The following is a 16,970-nucleotide window of genomic DNA, read 5'->3' on the forward strand; positions in this document are numbered from 1 at the left end:
GCTCGTCGGCCTGGCTGTGTGTTTCCTGGACGGGGCCGCCTTTTACAGCTGCTGTTTGTATCTCTGCTTCTGTCTCCTTGAACCCCAGTCGGCCTTGGCAGATGGCCGCTCACACTGACCATGGTCCTGCTGGAGGTTTCTTCCTGTTAAAAGGGAGTTTTTCCTCTCCACTATCGCTACAAGCATGCTTAGTGTGAGGCAATCAACTGGTTTTCCTTAGATAGAAAACTTTGAATTAATTTTACTGTATTATCTGGTGAACTGTAAAGTGCCTTGAGATAACTTGTGTTGTGAATTGGCGCTATATAAATAAACTGAAATGAATTGAATTGAAGGAACAGGAGCATTTGAAGAGGCTGCAGTTTGCTGTGTTCAGATTGAGCCCAACTGTGTCAAATGGAGGGTGGAGGAGGTGATGTTCACCAAAAGAAGTTCTTGTGTGAAACACATACTGAGAAAGGCAGTAAGGGAAATCTAGACCGCCACTCTAAGTCCTGGCAGAAGATTAAATGGGGGCAGTTTAGTACTAGAGTAGGCTATATTTGATTTATAGCAGGTTCCTATCATATGCTTTCTGAATGAAAATACTTATTTTGTTCACAGCATGATACAGTTTCATTTATTGCTAAATGCCATCCATCAACACTCTATACTCTGATGTACATCCAGTACAGGTTACCCGTCCATCACTAGGCAACAGAGAAACACATGACGGAGGAGTGTACATGGACATACAAATGCCTAAAGGCAAATTTAAAATGGCGGGTTGCCCTAATATGCATCTGTGGGGGTTATTCCCTGGAGAGCTTGGAAAGCAGGACAATGCTTGGAAAAAAAAAAAAGCCGGGGAATACATAAACTGTAAAAAACCAAAAATATTAAAAAAAAAACACACAAATTTTGCTTAAAGGCAACAGTGCAACCCTATAAGAGACTAATATAAAAATATTTTCAGTAAGTCATGCTATTCATCTAGGCCATTTTAGCTGCCCTATTGGAAAGCAGGTATCTCTCTGAGCTCTTGGAAAATATTTCAAATGTAAAACTAAAAGCAAAACCATTATACTCAAAATGGTATTTGTTTCTTTTTTGTAAGAATAAAGATAATCAAGATGAATATAATACAGTTTGGCTATTTGTAGCAAATGAGCAGTTATTCTGTGAAAGCTGAACATGAATGACTCTCGCTAAGCCAATGATACATTTTTATATTTTATGCATAGACAAAAAAATATCATATAAATCTATCTAAAATATGTAAAACATCAATAATTCCTATTCTTTAAAAAATCAACAAGCAATTTCTAGAGTTCAACCAGACATGTTATTGTAGGAACTGGTCTGTGTGGTATGTCTTGCTCAAGGACAAGAGGACATACAGCAGAAATTAGTCTTTAATAGATGAGGTGCTCCAGCAGCTGAGGCACAGCTGTAAATTAATGCATAATCCAAACACGTCATGATGCTTTGCTTTTGGTGCACATTAAATATAGGCTGTTTTTCTTTTTTTCATCTGTGCTTGCAAAATCAAATCGAGAAGCGACTTTATAATTGTCTCACAAATATTAGAAGTCTCTTATGAAAAAAACAACAGCCTTGCTTTTTTCTTCAAGGTCAAATTTCCGGATTCAAAATGCTATTCCGGCTTTCTGTTGCATTTAAATGTGTTTGTTATATTCTGAGAGGATGTATATGGACCAAATAAAAGGGAGGAGGATGATAGCAGTTTACCCCATCCTCTCCTTCTTGTCCACTGTATTGATGGATGACGGAGTGCAGACGAGGGATGTGATGTGGGGGGATGAATGGATGGACACGAGAGAGCAGCGGGAGGGAGATAGGGATGACATCACCGCAGACTCTCTTTCCGGCCAATCCCCTCAGAGTCCGTCCCCACCCCACCTCCCTTATCTCTGCACCCTCCCACACCTCTTCGTTGTTGCTACGGCAGCAGTACCGTCCTGTTTAAGACCTTGTTTAGGGTTGATAGTAAAGCAGCATGGGATACATGTGATGCTTTAATATCTGCAGTCGAGCAGAGAAAGTCATTACCTTTGTTTATATGACAGATTTAAGTCTTGTATGATTTTCCTCTGTTCCAGCTCCTCCCCACTGCATCATTCTGCTTCTTCATTTCCACCATGTCTCCTCTCTCTGTGTAGACATTTTTTTTCTCCTGTATTTGTTTTTTGTTTGTCTTTGTCCTCTTACTCATGGTAGATAAATGAAAAATTGAAAAAGATTAGGGTAAATTATATTTGTATCTAAGATTTAAAAAAATCTAAAATGTGAAACAGTCTGATCCATTGTATATAAAATGTGGCCTATGACTCAATATAACACCTTTGGGATGAATTACATGCATGTTGCAGGGCTGGTTTTCATCCAACTATGAACCATGACCAAACATCAGGGCAAAATGTTTAGAGAATAGTTAAATTTCTTGCAGTGTTGAATAGGCGTCCATTAACCCAAACTGGGCCCTATAGATTGAAAACAAGGTGTCATCAAATTTCATGCAAATGCAAAAGTAAACAATTAAATAATATTCATATGTATATGTGTGACTATGTGTAGTGTCAGCATCCTCCATTTGTTTGTACCATTTTTCTTACTGTTCTCTTCATACAGTTGAATAATTTAGATCTTTTGTACCTTCTTAGGTACAAAACAAAGTAGCCCTGTGGGTGCAAATATGCAAATCTTTGGAAAAGCTAGAACTGCTAAACTTTTTAAAGGTTTTTAAAATTCTCTGTAATTGTAGAAGTTTTTCCTTAAAGTGAAGTATCAGTTGTCATTAGATGAATAAAGGATTTCACTGATCATTAGTTAAAAGGTGCTGGAACAAGTATGTCAAATTGTTTTCACTTTTTTCTCTCTTAAATTTACATTTATTTATTTATTTATTTATTTATTTATTTATTTATTTATTTATTTATTTATTTATGTATCTAACCCTAAAGGAAGCAAAGTTCAGAAATCTTTAAACTTGACTTTTTTTCATTTTTACTATAAGAAATTCTTATATTTCAACAGCTGAGCTTGTTTTGTTTTTTTATATCCACTATAAAAGAAACAAGTTGTGGTGCACCGTAACACAGACCTCAATTACCCCACCCCGTATGTCAGCCTATGGAGCCGTTGGAAAGTAACTGAGTCTCCTGTGCTTGAGAAAATAGAACTGCAATAAATCCAGCAAACACTTGAATGATTGTTCTGATCATCTATTGTGTTCCAAGTTTCCACCTAAAAGCTCTTTAGAAATTATTTTGTAGAGTAAAATTACTTAAAATAAATTGTGTAATTTTTTGGTAGAAGATAAAGAAACACGCCTTTTACGCTTTTTTTATTTAAAAATTACAGTTGTCCCGATGACTCAATGCAATGACTTTCCTCCATATTTTTTTTGTCACTTTAGACAAAGATAATTTTTTTGATATATGTCACTAAAATATAGCATCCATAAAATGGAGAATTTGCCATGAGGACAAGTGGGCTTACATTAGGTGTACCTCTCTCAAAGTCCTGTATTTACAACTTTGTTAGACTGTCAACATATCAAGTCATCTGAGACACAGATTTGTATATGCATATAAATCATAATTCAAATATACCTGCATATTTTGTCACATTAACCCACCAATATTTGTCCTCCCACCTGCTCTGTCTCTTCCAGGTTGTGCTTGTTTTGCTTTCAGTCTGTTTTTGTCTGAATTCTCTTCCTGTCATCTGCTGCCGCTCTGCTCTCTTTCCCCTGTAACCATGGAAATGAGATCAACATGCAAATACCTGAACACACTCCGAGGCTTGTGTGATGAGAGATGCAAATTGCATCCGCTTGTAGGATTACACACCCACACACACGCAGATTCGTGTTCAGACTTATGCACTCAGACGCACATGCATGCAGAGACGTAAGCACTCCCACCTGCAGTTCTTTAGCACCAAAGCCGGAGGTGGTGTTACAGGTGAGTTTTAAATACTACAAGATTAGATAAAGGGTTGGTAACTGTAATAAAGCCAAGATCAAAGAAACGACGGTGTGATGATCTGCATATTGATTCTACACTTAAATATATCCTATAATCAGGATTTTAATGTTAAGTTCATGGGAAAATATATAATATCTATTAGGTTTTCTTGTGAAATAAAACAGTTTTGTTTAACCGACAACCTCCCAGCATGTAACTGACAGCTAGGTTAAATTTTATTGCCCTTAATTGACAGCAAAAAGCCCCAATCTCAAAAATGTCAGTATTAAAAACGGCCAAACATGCTGACTTCCATGTTGTAATGACATCATGTTTTTATTACAAATACCAGAAGAAGATAAAAAGGTCAATGACCTTAAAGGACTACTCTTCATAATTCCTGCAGCAATGTGTACAGATGTGTACATCAATGCTAAAAATAGGCTTTTCACTGGCTATCTGATACTGTCTCAACAAACAGGATTATGTTAATGAAAACAATCCTTTGAAGGCTTCCCTTCCTGTAAAACCAAGAAAAATACAGTTTTTTCTCAATAAAACTAAAGATTCCCAAGTTTTGCTTTTTTTTTGTTTTTTTGTTTTTTACAAACTTGGTATATCATAAGTAACAAAGTACCCGTATAGAGCTAAGTTTTTTTCTCAACCTTTAAAAAACTGATAGAGCACTGATTGATGCATAAGGAATATGAAACATGGCTGTCTACCCAAGCCTACATGAGAGCAGTCAGAGGAATGAGAGGATGCATCATCCCTGTGGTGAGATATATTGGTGAGAAGCGTCCTGCTGTGAGAAAAAGCTTTTCTTCTGCAAATAAATAAAAGCTGGTAAGAAATTATGACAAGACAAGCTGAACTAAATACACAGTTATTCTGTGATAAGCAGCCAAAACTGCAATGGATTGGTGTAGATCAAAGGTTATAATGTGTAATAATGGCCTAGTTAAAGTTCAGATCTATATCCAAACAAATAACCCTTTTGTAAGAATTGTAGATTACGGTTCAGAGGTTGTCCTTCCAGTGCGACTGAGTTTGATTACATTTACAAACAGATATAGACTTAGACAGATTTATTTTGTCATTTTGTATACACAAGTGTAGAAAGAAATTTCGTTTAGAACAGCTCTCTCTAGACAATTTCATTTTTTTAAATTGCAGCCTTGATAAGGTAAGCAGCAGTTGTTGTTTAGCTGCTACTACTGCCTCCAGTATGCAAGATATGCGAGCAGCTGATCAAAATCTACAATATACTACAACATGTTGACTTGGCATGCTTTAATTTTTTTTAAACCTTTATTTATCATTATCTCCCTTTTGTCTCCTCTTTCTTTCATCTTTTCTCCTTTTTTTCAGTTTTTCCTCTTCTGTTTTACTTACATTGCAGCGTCCATATAATCTGTAAAACTCTCTGCATTAATTAAAATAAAGCAGTTTATATGCATGAAACAAGCGGAACACTATGGCAATAGCCGTACTGCTCCACTTGAGAAAGTAAAATCTGTTGGGCTCTTTTTGGCATCAAGACAATTATTCTTATTGCTACATACAGACAGGACACTGTAAAAAAAAACAAAAAAAAACTATTTAAATAAAAAATAAACATTTGAAATATTTTTTTTTGTTTCATGTCACTATTGTGATGATTTGAGTTGGTTTAGCACATGAAATACTAATAAAATACATCAATGCGTGAGGTTCAAACTGGACAAATGTGGAAAAAGTGATTAATTTTGTACTTTTAGGATACACACATTTTTTTTATCCCACACCTAAAATTCATTTTTATTAGAAAATAATTAAGCTTTTTTTCTCTTTTACCTTTAAAATAGAAAAAGGAAGTTGATCTGCAACATTGATAGAGACAGTAGAGTTTATGAGCTGACTTCTGGTGTTTCATTGTCGCCTTCAGTTTCATTGATGTCTTTTTCTTTTTTTTTCTTGAATGAATACCCAGGAGCTTCGTGATTGGCTGCGCTGGTTGACGTCACCTCCGCCGTGACGCGATGGACCCATTCATAAAATAAAAAAAGAGAAAAACAAGAAAGAAGAGTTCTTAGGATAGACACACAGAGATAGGAGAGGAGAAAGAGCGAGAAGCTGAATGGACAGCATGATGCGCGGATAGAAGAGAGGAGGGGGAATCCATCACAGGACCTGCGCGCTTTCTTCTGCTCCTAAAGGAGAGCAGATAAACACCAGAGAACCCCCTTTATTTACACAAACCTGCATCGAGCTGCGATGGAAGAGCTGTGCGAGATGGATTGCACGGTGCTGAAGCGGCTCCTGAAGGACGACGGCGGCCGCTTCCTGCTGCTGGACTGCCGCTCCTTCCTCGCCTTCAGCGCCGGACACATCCGAGGCGCAGTGAACGCGCGCTGCAACACCATCGTCCGCAGGAGGGCGAAGGGCTCCGCGCTGAGTCTGGAGCAGGTCCTGGCCGGGGATGAGGAGGTGCGGGGCCGCCTGCGCTCCGGGATGTACTCCGCTGTGGTGCTTTACGACGAGCGGACGCCGGACTCGGAGTCTGTGAAGGAAGACAGCACGGTGACCCTGGTGCTGAACGCGCTGCTCAGGGACTCCCAGGGAACACTAGTTTATCTGCTCAAAGGTAGATTATCTCTCATTTAGAGCATGCTTTCAAGCAAAATAAACGAAAAAACAACAACAACAAAACAAACATCCATATTTTTTCACCCTTATAAATAATTAATATTTGCCATTTATATTACACATTACAGATTAAAATCATTTAATGCACAATATACAGCGCATAAACCATATCTTTTTACACAAAAATATAGGATAAATAAATATACATATATGCAATTAGTAAGTACAAAATATATATTCTGTCATATATGTCTAAAATGTAAAGGTCATTAATGATATTTCACTATTTCTTATAAGAAATAAGGGGACTTTAAAAGAGGCCCTCTCTCTCAATCAGCCTCATCCAAATCCACGCACTCATATGAGCCGATGAGGTAATGCTGGTGCGTAGCTACATTAAGGATACACAGCATACAATCATCTCACAAGAAGTCCTTTATGGGGCGTGCAAATAGGGAAAAGGGTTTTAATATGTCAGCAAAAAGACAACATTGAAAAGTCAGATAACATGTTTAATATTCTGAAAGAGGAATCTGCTGCAAGTGTTGGTGCATCTTTTTTTCTGTCTGTGTGTATGCCTGCATCCTAATGATGCAGACGGCTTGAAGCACAAGGGGTGAACATGACACATGATGGTTAATGCGGTTTGACAGAAGCTGCAGTTGGATATTTTCCTTTTGAAGGAAATGCCTTAAATTGACAGAAAGCTGATTATGTTGTGAGATCCTGCAGCTGAATGTGTTTGCACTTCATCTCTGAATATGTGGATGGCCCATTAATATAGATATATCTTGTTTCTTTTTTCTTTCCAGGAGGATACGACAGATTTTTCACAGAGTATCCAGAGTACTGCTTAAAAAACAAATCCTTGCCGTCCCTCAACAGTCAGTCCAGCATCGATTCCTGCTCATCGTGTGGGACTCCACACAATGATCAGGTACAACTATCATTCTGAGCCTGAATATAGATAGAAATGCTTAATAAATCTGATGTACTTTATGTAAAGCACACCTAACATACAGGATATATTGAATTATATCCATTTTAATTGATATTTAATGATAACCTGAAGTTTTATTGCTTTTTTCTCCATTTTACTTGACATGCATCATTATATTTGCTATTCTCACCGATTTGCCTTATGTTTATCCATTTGTTCCATTTTATTTGCTTTCTTTTTGGTTTCCATCTCCTTTATATTAATGCTCTACAAGTTAAATGATAGAATAGACACATCTTTACAGAGTGATTCTGGTTCTAAAAATATGTTTTTATATTTCTCTAGCTTGGGTATAGCCTACATTTAGCTGCTTAACACACATTCCTGTTTGTAGTTTAATCTTGTAATTTATTTAGTTGCATCTCATTACTGTGTTTGTTTTTATGAGACCAGAAATTTTCATAAAGAGGAATATTTGTGTTTCCTTTCCACCAAATAAAGGGAAAATTGAAGTAGCCTTCTGTGTGACTTTTATAATCTGACCTACAATTTATTGCTGCCTGTCCATCGTCTCTTACTGAGCACTGGCTGTCAGCTGGCTGAAAATCAGGCTACAACACTTTCCCTTTGCTCCAGAGAGACAATTTAAGCTGTTTTAAAATGCTTGCTTAGATATATAGTTTGGGGGAATAAATCTGAATCGGTTTGTGATTCTGATTACTGTTTAAAGAGTTAAACCACCAAAATGGATCATAGTTTAAACAATAAGCACTGAAACCTGCTACTAAACTTAGCAGGTTTTTATTCTATATTTTGCGAAAGTATTCATATCAAAACAACAAAATGTTTTGATAACTGTAAAACTCAATATTTATGTTAACTTTAACATTTTCTGTTGTACTCTTACCTAAGATATAGTGAGACAGACCCCAGAGCAGTGAGCGGTAACACTTCATTAAAGGAATCATGTATAAAATGTTAGTAACTGACATATTTTTTACGTCTCTTTGAATTGATTAACGTGCCTTAAAATCAGTTACCAAATAGAGTGGGCTGAAAGTCGCAGTTCAGCATCGATTCAGCTCTCGATCACTTCCTGTGAACTCCCTGGCCTTGTTTTTTTTTTTTTTTTTTTGTGGGACAGTGATCTGTTTGTTTAAGCCAACGGATTTTACGCAACTCTCACAGTCACATGTGCTATGGGTTTAATTCCCCTGGAATTCACGAGGGCAAGAGACTCAGGCTACCCGGCCTCTCTGTGCATGTCTGTGTGCTCCCAAGAAAATCACTTCATTGTTTCTCTGCCCGTGTTGTCAGGTGCATTTTTTAATTGATGTAAGAGGAAGCTGCAACTTCCTGTGGCGGCGTGAATATGATGGGGTGACTGCAGCTCGCTCTGCATCTTTTAGCTGTATTGATCATTTCCTGTCTCTGTGTCAGTACCAAATTCGTCAACGGCAGTGACATAAACAGAGCGAGCTTTTTGTCAATAAGCTGTGCTGCTGCTATAGACTCCTGCTGACTGATTGACCTCTCGCATCCAGTAAAACAGGGGCTCTTTAACTCAGTGTTCATTAGGTAATGTTTCCACAGGGGGTTTAGTGATAGATTTAAGACCAGATCAGAGTTTTATATGAAAGGAGCACAAAGGGGAATATTTATGTAATATTTGATCAACAAGTTAATTCTTCACCCAATTCAGAGCAGCACAGGTCTTATGTTGCAGCAGATTTTTTTTCATTAATATTCATAATCTCAGTGCGTTTGCTTCTTGCTGTGGCATTGCAGCTGCAAGCGTACCCTGCTCAACCACATTTAAAACACGACGGTAGTTCAGCCGGATCGTCTGGTTTCATCAGGTGATCAACATGAGCCATAAATATACCCCCTGATCTGTTCCTCACAGAGATAATAAGCACATCCTATCTGATTAAAAAGCGTTGCAAATGCACGAAAATGTGAAGTCGGGGTTGAGACACTGGATAGTGAATCCTAGGTGTCTCCAATGTGAATCAATTGGTTAGTTCAGCTGTTTTATTAAAGCCTTCCATGTGTTCTTCCTTCCAGGGCGGCCCCGTCGAGATCCTTCCGTTCCTCTACCTCGGCAGTGCCCTTCACGCCTCCAAGAAGGAGGTCCTGGACAGCATCGGGATCTCCGCCTTGTTAAACGTGTCAGCTGACTGTCCCAACCACTTCGAGGGGACTTACCAGTACAAATGCATCCCTGTGGAGGACAACCACAAAGAAGACATCAGCTGCTGGTTCCTGGAGGCCATAGAGTTCATAGGTCAGTGTCTGATGGGGGGTGATTAACATGACATGACAGGAGTGCTAATAAAAAAAATGTTTTTTTGCTTTGTTCCAACAAAAATGCCTAAAATGGTCATGTTAAAATAATTTTTTCAAAAGTTAGCATGCAAATGAACTGAAAGTTACACATTTCTTCAGGAGATCAAACAGTTTGCATATGCAAGTGTTCGTTTCAATTATTACCTTTTAGCGCCTTTTGTTTTCAGGCACATTATGTAGTCAAGTGTGCTTTTGGTTTGCATATCCCCACTGTGCGCTAAGACTGTGTGTTAGCATGGGCTCTGATGGATGTGTGTGTGTGTGCAGGTGAAGGTTGCTGGTATGCGTCATAGTTAGCTGCTGTGGGACCAGAGTCTGACTCATCCGGTGTTACCGAGTGAACAGACGCCGTACTGGAGCTAGATCTGAATCCGTCTGTGCCAGAGCGTTTGATAAAGAGGGAGATTTAGGAAACGTGTCAGGGATGGGTGGGTTTAAAAAGCTATACGGCCTTTATAATTTCCTTGAATAGTAAAAGAAAAAAAATAAATCTAAGCTATTGAAATCCATCATTATACTCTTAGGTTCAGGCTTTCTGCAGGCAGCCACACATGATGGAAAACAAAATGCTGTAATCAAACCTATTCCAGGTTATTTATCCTGAGAAGGTGAGAGCATGTATGCAGGCTGCGACGGAGCCATAAATAGGCCAGGAGAGGAGGTGCAGATCATTTAAATGTTGCACTTGTGTTTTTCACTTACTGTAAATGTAATTTGCAGCATTCTCACTTTGAGGTTAGTTATCGGTTTGAGAGCACAGAGAGGCATGAAAGTGCGTAGGAGAGGAAGAAACGAAAGCTGTTTTAGGGGAGGCGTCACTGTACATCTGTTGTGAGAAAAGTACTTGCAGGGTATTGTTTGCACACTATTTATGCAAAATATAAAATGAATTATCTTAATATCCAGTAAAGATGTAGTGATCCTGATCTCTCAGTGAAAATCCTTACTGAAAAGCCGGTGCAGAAACAAAATGTCCCCTTAAATCATAGAATTTGGTAGCAGGGAAGATTGAATTTCATATTAAACTAGTTGCAGCTCAGTTAACAAAACACTGAACACATGTATAGATGACAAACTTGGTTTTATGAGCCAGAAAATGGTTTAGCATTAATGTAGCTTTGTTTGATTTATTTGGACAAATTCAGTAAATCTTAAAAAATAACTCTAAGATTAAAAGAAATAAACTTGAAGTACTTTCACCTTTTAATGGTCACTTTAGTTTAATTCAGCTGTGTGTAAGGGGGGTGCTTTTCCAAAACACTGCTGTAATCAGGTGTATTGGAGCAGGCACAGGAAGGAAAACTGGGCCTCTTGTGTGCATGGTTATTATTAGCATCCTCCTCTGATCTGTGCTCCCTCTGTGTTCTCAGATTCAGTACGGGACTCAAGTGGACGAGTTCTGGTCCACTGTCAGGCAGGCATCTCCCGCTCTGCCACCATCTGCCTGGCGTACCTGATGAAGAGGAAGAGGGTGCGTCTGGACGAAGCATTCGAGTTTGTGCGGCGCCGCCGCAGCATCATCTCGCCTAACTTCAGCTTCATGGGCCAGCTGCTGCAGTTCGAATCCCAGGTCCTCGCCACCTCCTGCGCCGCCGAAGCTGCGGCCACAGCCAGTCCGCTGCTCGGACCCAAATCCACAGTGGCCACAAGTTCCACGGCCGCCACTCCCACGTCCCCGTTCATCTTTAACTTCCCTGTGTCTGTGGTGAACCCGGCCTACCTGCACCACGGCCCCATCACGACCTCCCCCGGCTGCTAATGGACAGCCTTACCCTGACTCGAAGCGAGAGCTCCAGACCTCTGCAGTATGTCCTTACTTCCACAACATGGAGTCGAGAAGCGTCACGGTGCCTGAGAAGGACTCTTTTTGAACTTCACAAACCAGCCGACGCTCCGTCAGTTTTCACAAGAGATTTATTCCTGTCGACCAAAAATGAAATGTCTTTTCTAGAATCGTTTCATGTTCACATGGAGTGTTGGGCTGACGTTCACTCACTTTTCTTCCAACGTGCACAGAGACACACTTCCACACACAGAAACATAACACGGTGAGGCCTGAGCAGCGGCGAAGCTATCTTCCCCTCTCTCCCACGCACACGTTCATGCCTGTTGACTGAATAAGCTCAGTATGAAGATAGCTTGTTTCTATGGAGACGAGGTCTTTAGGAGAGGAGATGGACACAGGAAGGAAGGGGGGAATTTTAAGCGCTCCCTCTTTCCTCCTCGGGTGTCCCTCCTGTCGCCGGACAAAGTAGATGGATGGAGAAGAAAGGAGGGAGAAAAAAAAAGAGGGTGACAGAAAGCAGGAGCCTCTTCAGTGACAGGTGTTCTGCCGGGGATCCGACCGGAGCTTCCTGCCCTTCACACGTCCTCTTCCTCTCCTCTCATCTCCCTTTTCATCCCTTTATGCTTCCTCCCTCCTCCTCATCCTCTCATCTCTGGCTCTCATCTTAGACCCCCCCCCATCCCCATTCCCGGTTTTCTTCTCTGCTCTTCGTTTTCTCACTGAGGTTAAAAATAAATAAAACAAGATGCCAAATAAAAAAGGCTGGGGCCCCTCGAAAATGGACCGGGAAACCCCCTGACACCACAGAAAAGCCCTTTTTAATCCTATATGAATATTTTTAGGCAAAAGGGCTCAAAGTTGTGGAAAAAATGGTTTTCTAAAGGTTATAATAAAAAGAATTTGGGGGTATTTCCTTTTTTTTATTTGATCAAACTCCCTGAAATAGCCTGTTATAGAACCATAATTTTTTAAATACATTACAGAATATATTCTAAACAACTGATACAGAACACAGTGGCTCCTGTTTGGTGCCTTGAAATTTTCCTTTTTGGTTAACTAGCAAAAATAAGCATTGGTGTCAGCGGATGGTCCTTTAAGATGCTTGTGCCTTGTTCGTTGAGGTATCCCCAGCAAATGCTTGGGCTTTTCTTTTCTCTTTTTTTGTGTTACGATAACAGGACAGAAGAATGCAAAATGTTTGGCAGACCTCTAGAGGTGCCTAATAGGCATGGGCTGGTATGAGATTCTCATATAGTCAAAAATGCAGCCATCTAAAAAAAAACTTAATTTAAAGCAGGATACTTAAATCTAAACACAAATCTACAATAAACACTTAATAAATTGAATTTTTAGTTTTCTAGTGTCTACTGTGGAGAATATTAGAATATTTTGACATTTTATTAAGATATGGACAATAAAGTAAATTGTGCCAAAGTCTTCAATATTAGAATTTGTAAGATACAGGTGGAGATAAAATACAGGATTTAAAGTTTTGACTTTTGATATTTATAAAATTAGTAACTGGTCAGCATATTGCTTTTGATTAAGATCATCATTTTTTGAATGGAGGTATGATTTTAACATCTGTTTAAATGACAGTTTATCGTGGTTTTTATTTCAAACATAAGTGTAAGCTTTTGATTCACCATACTGAAAATACTTCTGTATAGGGATGAGTTAGGTAATTTTGCAAATGAGGGTCTAGTGAAAAAGCCTTTGATTATGGCAGCATATAGGATCTGTAACCGGCCCATGCCCATTCCACCATCGACATTAATTCAATTACCTATTTATTTATTGATTTTATTCTTGTATTGATACACCCAAACAAGAGCCCTTTGATATTTATTAAAAAAATAACACAATTGGGAATCAGCCATTGCATTTCAAAACCAGTCAAGCACAAAAAAGTCATTACATCACGATTCGCGAGCTCTCCTGCATTGCTAAAGTATCAGGCGAAGATGAACACTGTGTTAGACCAACAAAGGCAAAAAAATAATCATTTTTATACCAGACTTGAAGCTAACACGAACAAGCATAGACTCACAAACATGTTTAGGTTTTTAAACTTTCTTTTTTTTTTGTATTTTATTTTTATTTTTTTTTTAAGATTGCCGGCACCTCTCTCTCTGTGTAGCACTTTGAAGTGATGCAATACTGTATTTGTAATTTATTGGTTGATTTGCACATTGTTGGTCATGCAGGACTGACTCGATCTTTGTATTGAGGAGAGGGCAAAAGGGGGGGCCGTTGAGTGAAAAATGCAATACTTTGTACAGATGTGTGTGGTTTGTATCTGTACATCTCAGTATGCCTCTCTGTGTGCAGACCCATCTGTATCTCTCCCTCCTACTGTCTCTGGTCCACCATGGCAATATCAACCTTCCAAATGGAAAAAAAATGTCCCTCAGTTTCTTTGTGGAATGAATGACCTGTGCATTTATTTATTACTGGAGATATACTGTTGAATAAACAATGTTCTTAAATAACCTGTTTATTGGTTCTCTGATTTATTCCACTTCTTTGCAGCTGCATACACAATGGCCTCAGAAAATGATGCAGAACAAAAGGATACAGCAAATATTACAGGAAACCCATGGGAGGAGGGAAGCTGATTTTATTTTTTATGTGTTTTTGTATTGCTTTCTCATACCGAACTTCCAGGGATTTCGTTTTAAATGTTGATCATTTAAAATAAGGAACATCTTTACAAAAACTATTCAAATATTCCTGAAATGGATGGAACAAAAATAATCAGAAACAACAACAAATGTTATGAAAAAGAAAATCACGAAAAATGATTAGGCAGCACCACCCACTGGTGATAACATGAACTGTCATTATTTTTGGTAAACTCAGAAATAACATTACTAAGGCGTTGATTCTTGCAAATACAGTATCACTTCTTATCCAGTATAAAGAATGCAACAGCGCCATATTGCGTAATGGTCAAAAGTGTGCTGAATCCGTAGTGGGTTACTGTTGGTTAAGAGATGGAAACAGCGCCCCCAAAATAACACGTGTGGCCAAAAGGTGTATTACATCCGTAGTGGGTTACTGCTGTTGGAAAAGATGTGGAAACAGCGCCCCCAAAATCAAGCTTGTGGTCAAAAGGTGTATTATATCCGTAGTGGTTAGGGAATCCATTAGGAAATGAACTGGAAAGGTTTTCTTTTTTTGGTTTGTTTATTTTATGTACTAAGGTTGTGTTTATACTCAGATAAATTGACATACAGTATGTACTGTTTGGATATGACAAAAATATTTTAGAGTCATGTAATAATGTCGAACCCTCACTTAATTTTTATTATTATTTAATTTTCCTTTGAGATTAATCAAGAAGTTTTATTTTTTTTAATTAAATAATTACATATGTATGTGTCATAAAGGTTTGCTTTAACATCAAGAAATGATCACTAAAGTCAAAAAAACAGTTGAACATTTTTGGCTACATCAAATTAAAAACAGAGCTATGAGTCAATTTTAATGCACCATTAGTCTTTTCACAAAAAAGCAATAAAAATCATCATTGGGGCTGCATACAGGGATCTCCCTGATTCATTGTTTTTAGGTTCAAAGCTGCTCAAATATACAGATGTGGCTCTGCTAACAATGTTTAAAACAAAATAAGAATTACCAGCTAATACAAAGAAATGATTGACAGGGAAGAGTGTTGTGATTTAAGGGGAAAGGATAACTTGCAAATGTTTCTGTAAACCTCTGGAATGGTTCTAAGGTGGATTCAAAGGATGTCCAAACATGAAACAAGAATATAAAGACATATAATTTAAAAGATATCCAGATTAATGGTGTTGTGAATTACTGTGTTAATTTTATATAAATATATCTGGGAATATTTCAGTGCCTTAATTGTTGTATATTGATTCTTAAACAATTATTTTTGGGAAATACATATTTAGTGTTATTTAGCTATTAGTTTAATTGGCAGAGAGTGAATTAATTAATATGTTGGGATTCTTCTTTTAGTTTGGACAGTTTTAGACTACATTTTATATATTTTTTCCTCTATGCTTTTTTTTGTAATTTTTTTATTGTATCTCCTTTCATTGCATGGTTTTCTTATTAGTGGAGGACAACAATATACTTGTGTTAATTTGTATGCATGTTTGAAATAAAAAAGTCTGACTGATATCTAGTTACATTCACTCTCCAGCCATTCTATTAGGTCTACCTGTTCAACTGCCTGTGAGAACAAAATGTAGACTCAGGAAATCATATGGCAGCATCTTAACACATTAATGTGTGGAAGGTAATTTCAAGTTCAAACCTCACATCGTCATATTGTCGTCTCATTATTTCTGTGTAGAGTATGGTCTCCAAAAGAGAAAACTATCCAGTGAGCACCAGCTGTCAGGATAAAAAGGACAAATAGATTGACTTTTTACAATTGAGATATCCAGAATATCATATCCTAAGGCAATGATTCCCAACTAGGAGTATTCGTACCCCCAGTGGTCTGCAAGAGCATTGCAAGGGGTACATGAAAATATTTTATTTCTTCGGTGGTCAAATAAAATAGGGCTGGGATCTGTTTTGCTTTGTGGGTACCCAATAGAAAAATTAAACAAGCTTTTATCAACCAAACAGTAACAAACAGAACAGGAGTTCAGCTTCAGCTGTGACACACATCCAAACCAGGCAGAGGAACAGACTGGATGTAGAGAATAGCCTGGGATCAGGCTGTCTGACACTGAGCTGTCAAAGCTCCCCAAAGCAGCTCAGGTGTCTTGATGAAAACAGATTAAAACTAATCAAATCAGTCTAACTATAATAAGAGTTGCTTATTGTATTTCTGCTTCTGTCTCCTTGAACCCGTCGGCCTCGGCAGATGGTCGCTCACACTGAGCCTGGTTCTGCTGGAGGTTTCTTACTGTTAAAAGGGAGTTTTTCCTCTCCACTGTCACTACAAGCATGCTTAGTGTGAGGAATTGCATTCGAGTCAATGAGTCGATGCAATCAACTGTTTTTCCTTAGATAGAAAACTTTGAATCAATTTGACTGAATGATCTGGTGAACTGTAATGTGCCTTGAGATGACGTGTTGTGAATTGGCACTATATAAATAAACCTAATTAAATTATATTTTGTACCAGAGGTTTTGGCTGCTGATTGCAGCATTCTGACATAGGGAATATTTTCTTAGTACTAATCAAGCATTAATCAAAAACCACCTCCTGAGTGCAGTTGCTGGTCATGTCCATCTCTAACCAGAGTACCAGTCATCACATGCTAACTCCCAGCAGGCCATTCACCACGTCACACAATTGTTGTAT

General features: G+C 38.3%; 1 protein-coding gene across 1 annotated transcript; it reads left to right on the forward strand.

Annotated features, from left to right (window-relative positions):
* Positions 1–5,999: 5,999 nt before the first annotated feature.
* Positions 6,000–14,147, forward strand: LOC107092021 (dual specificity protein phosphatase 4-like). Its single transcript, XM_015386293.1, has 4 exons — positions 6,000–6,597; positions 7,412–7,536; positions 9,607–9,826; positions 11,259–14,147. The coding sequence occupies exons 1-4, from the start codon at positions 6,228–6,230 to the stop codon at positions 11,645–11,647; spliced, it is 1,104 nt and encodes a 367-aa protein (XP_015241779.1). The 5' UTR covers positions 6,000–6,227; the 3' UTR covers positions 11,648–14,147.
* Positions 14,148–16,970: the final 2,823 nt, after the last annotated feature.

Source organism: Cyprinodon variegatus, unplaced genomic scaffold, assembly GCF_000732505.1.
Source record: "Cyprinodon variegatus isolate N-32 unplaced genomic scaffold, C_variegatus-1.0 Scaffold362, whole genome shotgun sequence".
NCBI classification, from domain to species: domain Eukaryota; kingdom Metazoa; phylum Chordata; class Actinopteri; order Cyprinodontiformes; family Cyprinodontidae; genus Cyprinodon; species Cyprinodon variegatus.

Bases quoted from the DNA above. Each gene is read 5' to 3' on its own strand.
- LOC107092021 (XM_015386293.1), top strand. From the start codon at position 6,228: ATGGAAGAGCTGTGCGAGATGGATTGCACGGTGCTGAAGCGGCTCCTG. The intron at 6,598-7,411 runs GTAGATTATCTC...TTTTCTTTCCAG, and splicing joins ACTAGTTTATCTGCTCAAAG to GAGGATACGACAGATTTTTC. The intron at 7,537-9,606 runs GTACAACTATCA...TCTTCCTTCCAG, and splicing joins GGACTCCACACAATGATCAG to GGCGGCCCCGTCGAGATCCT.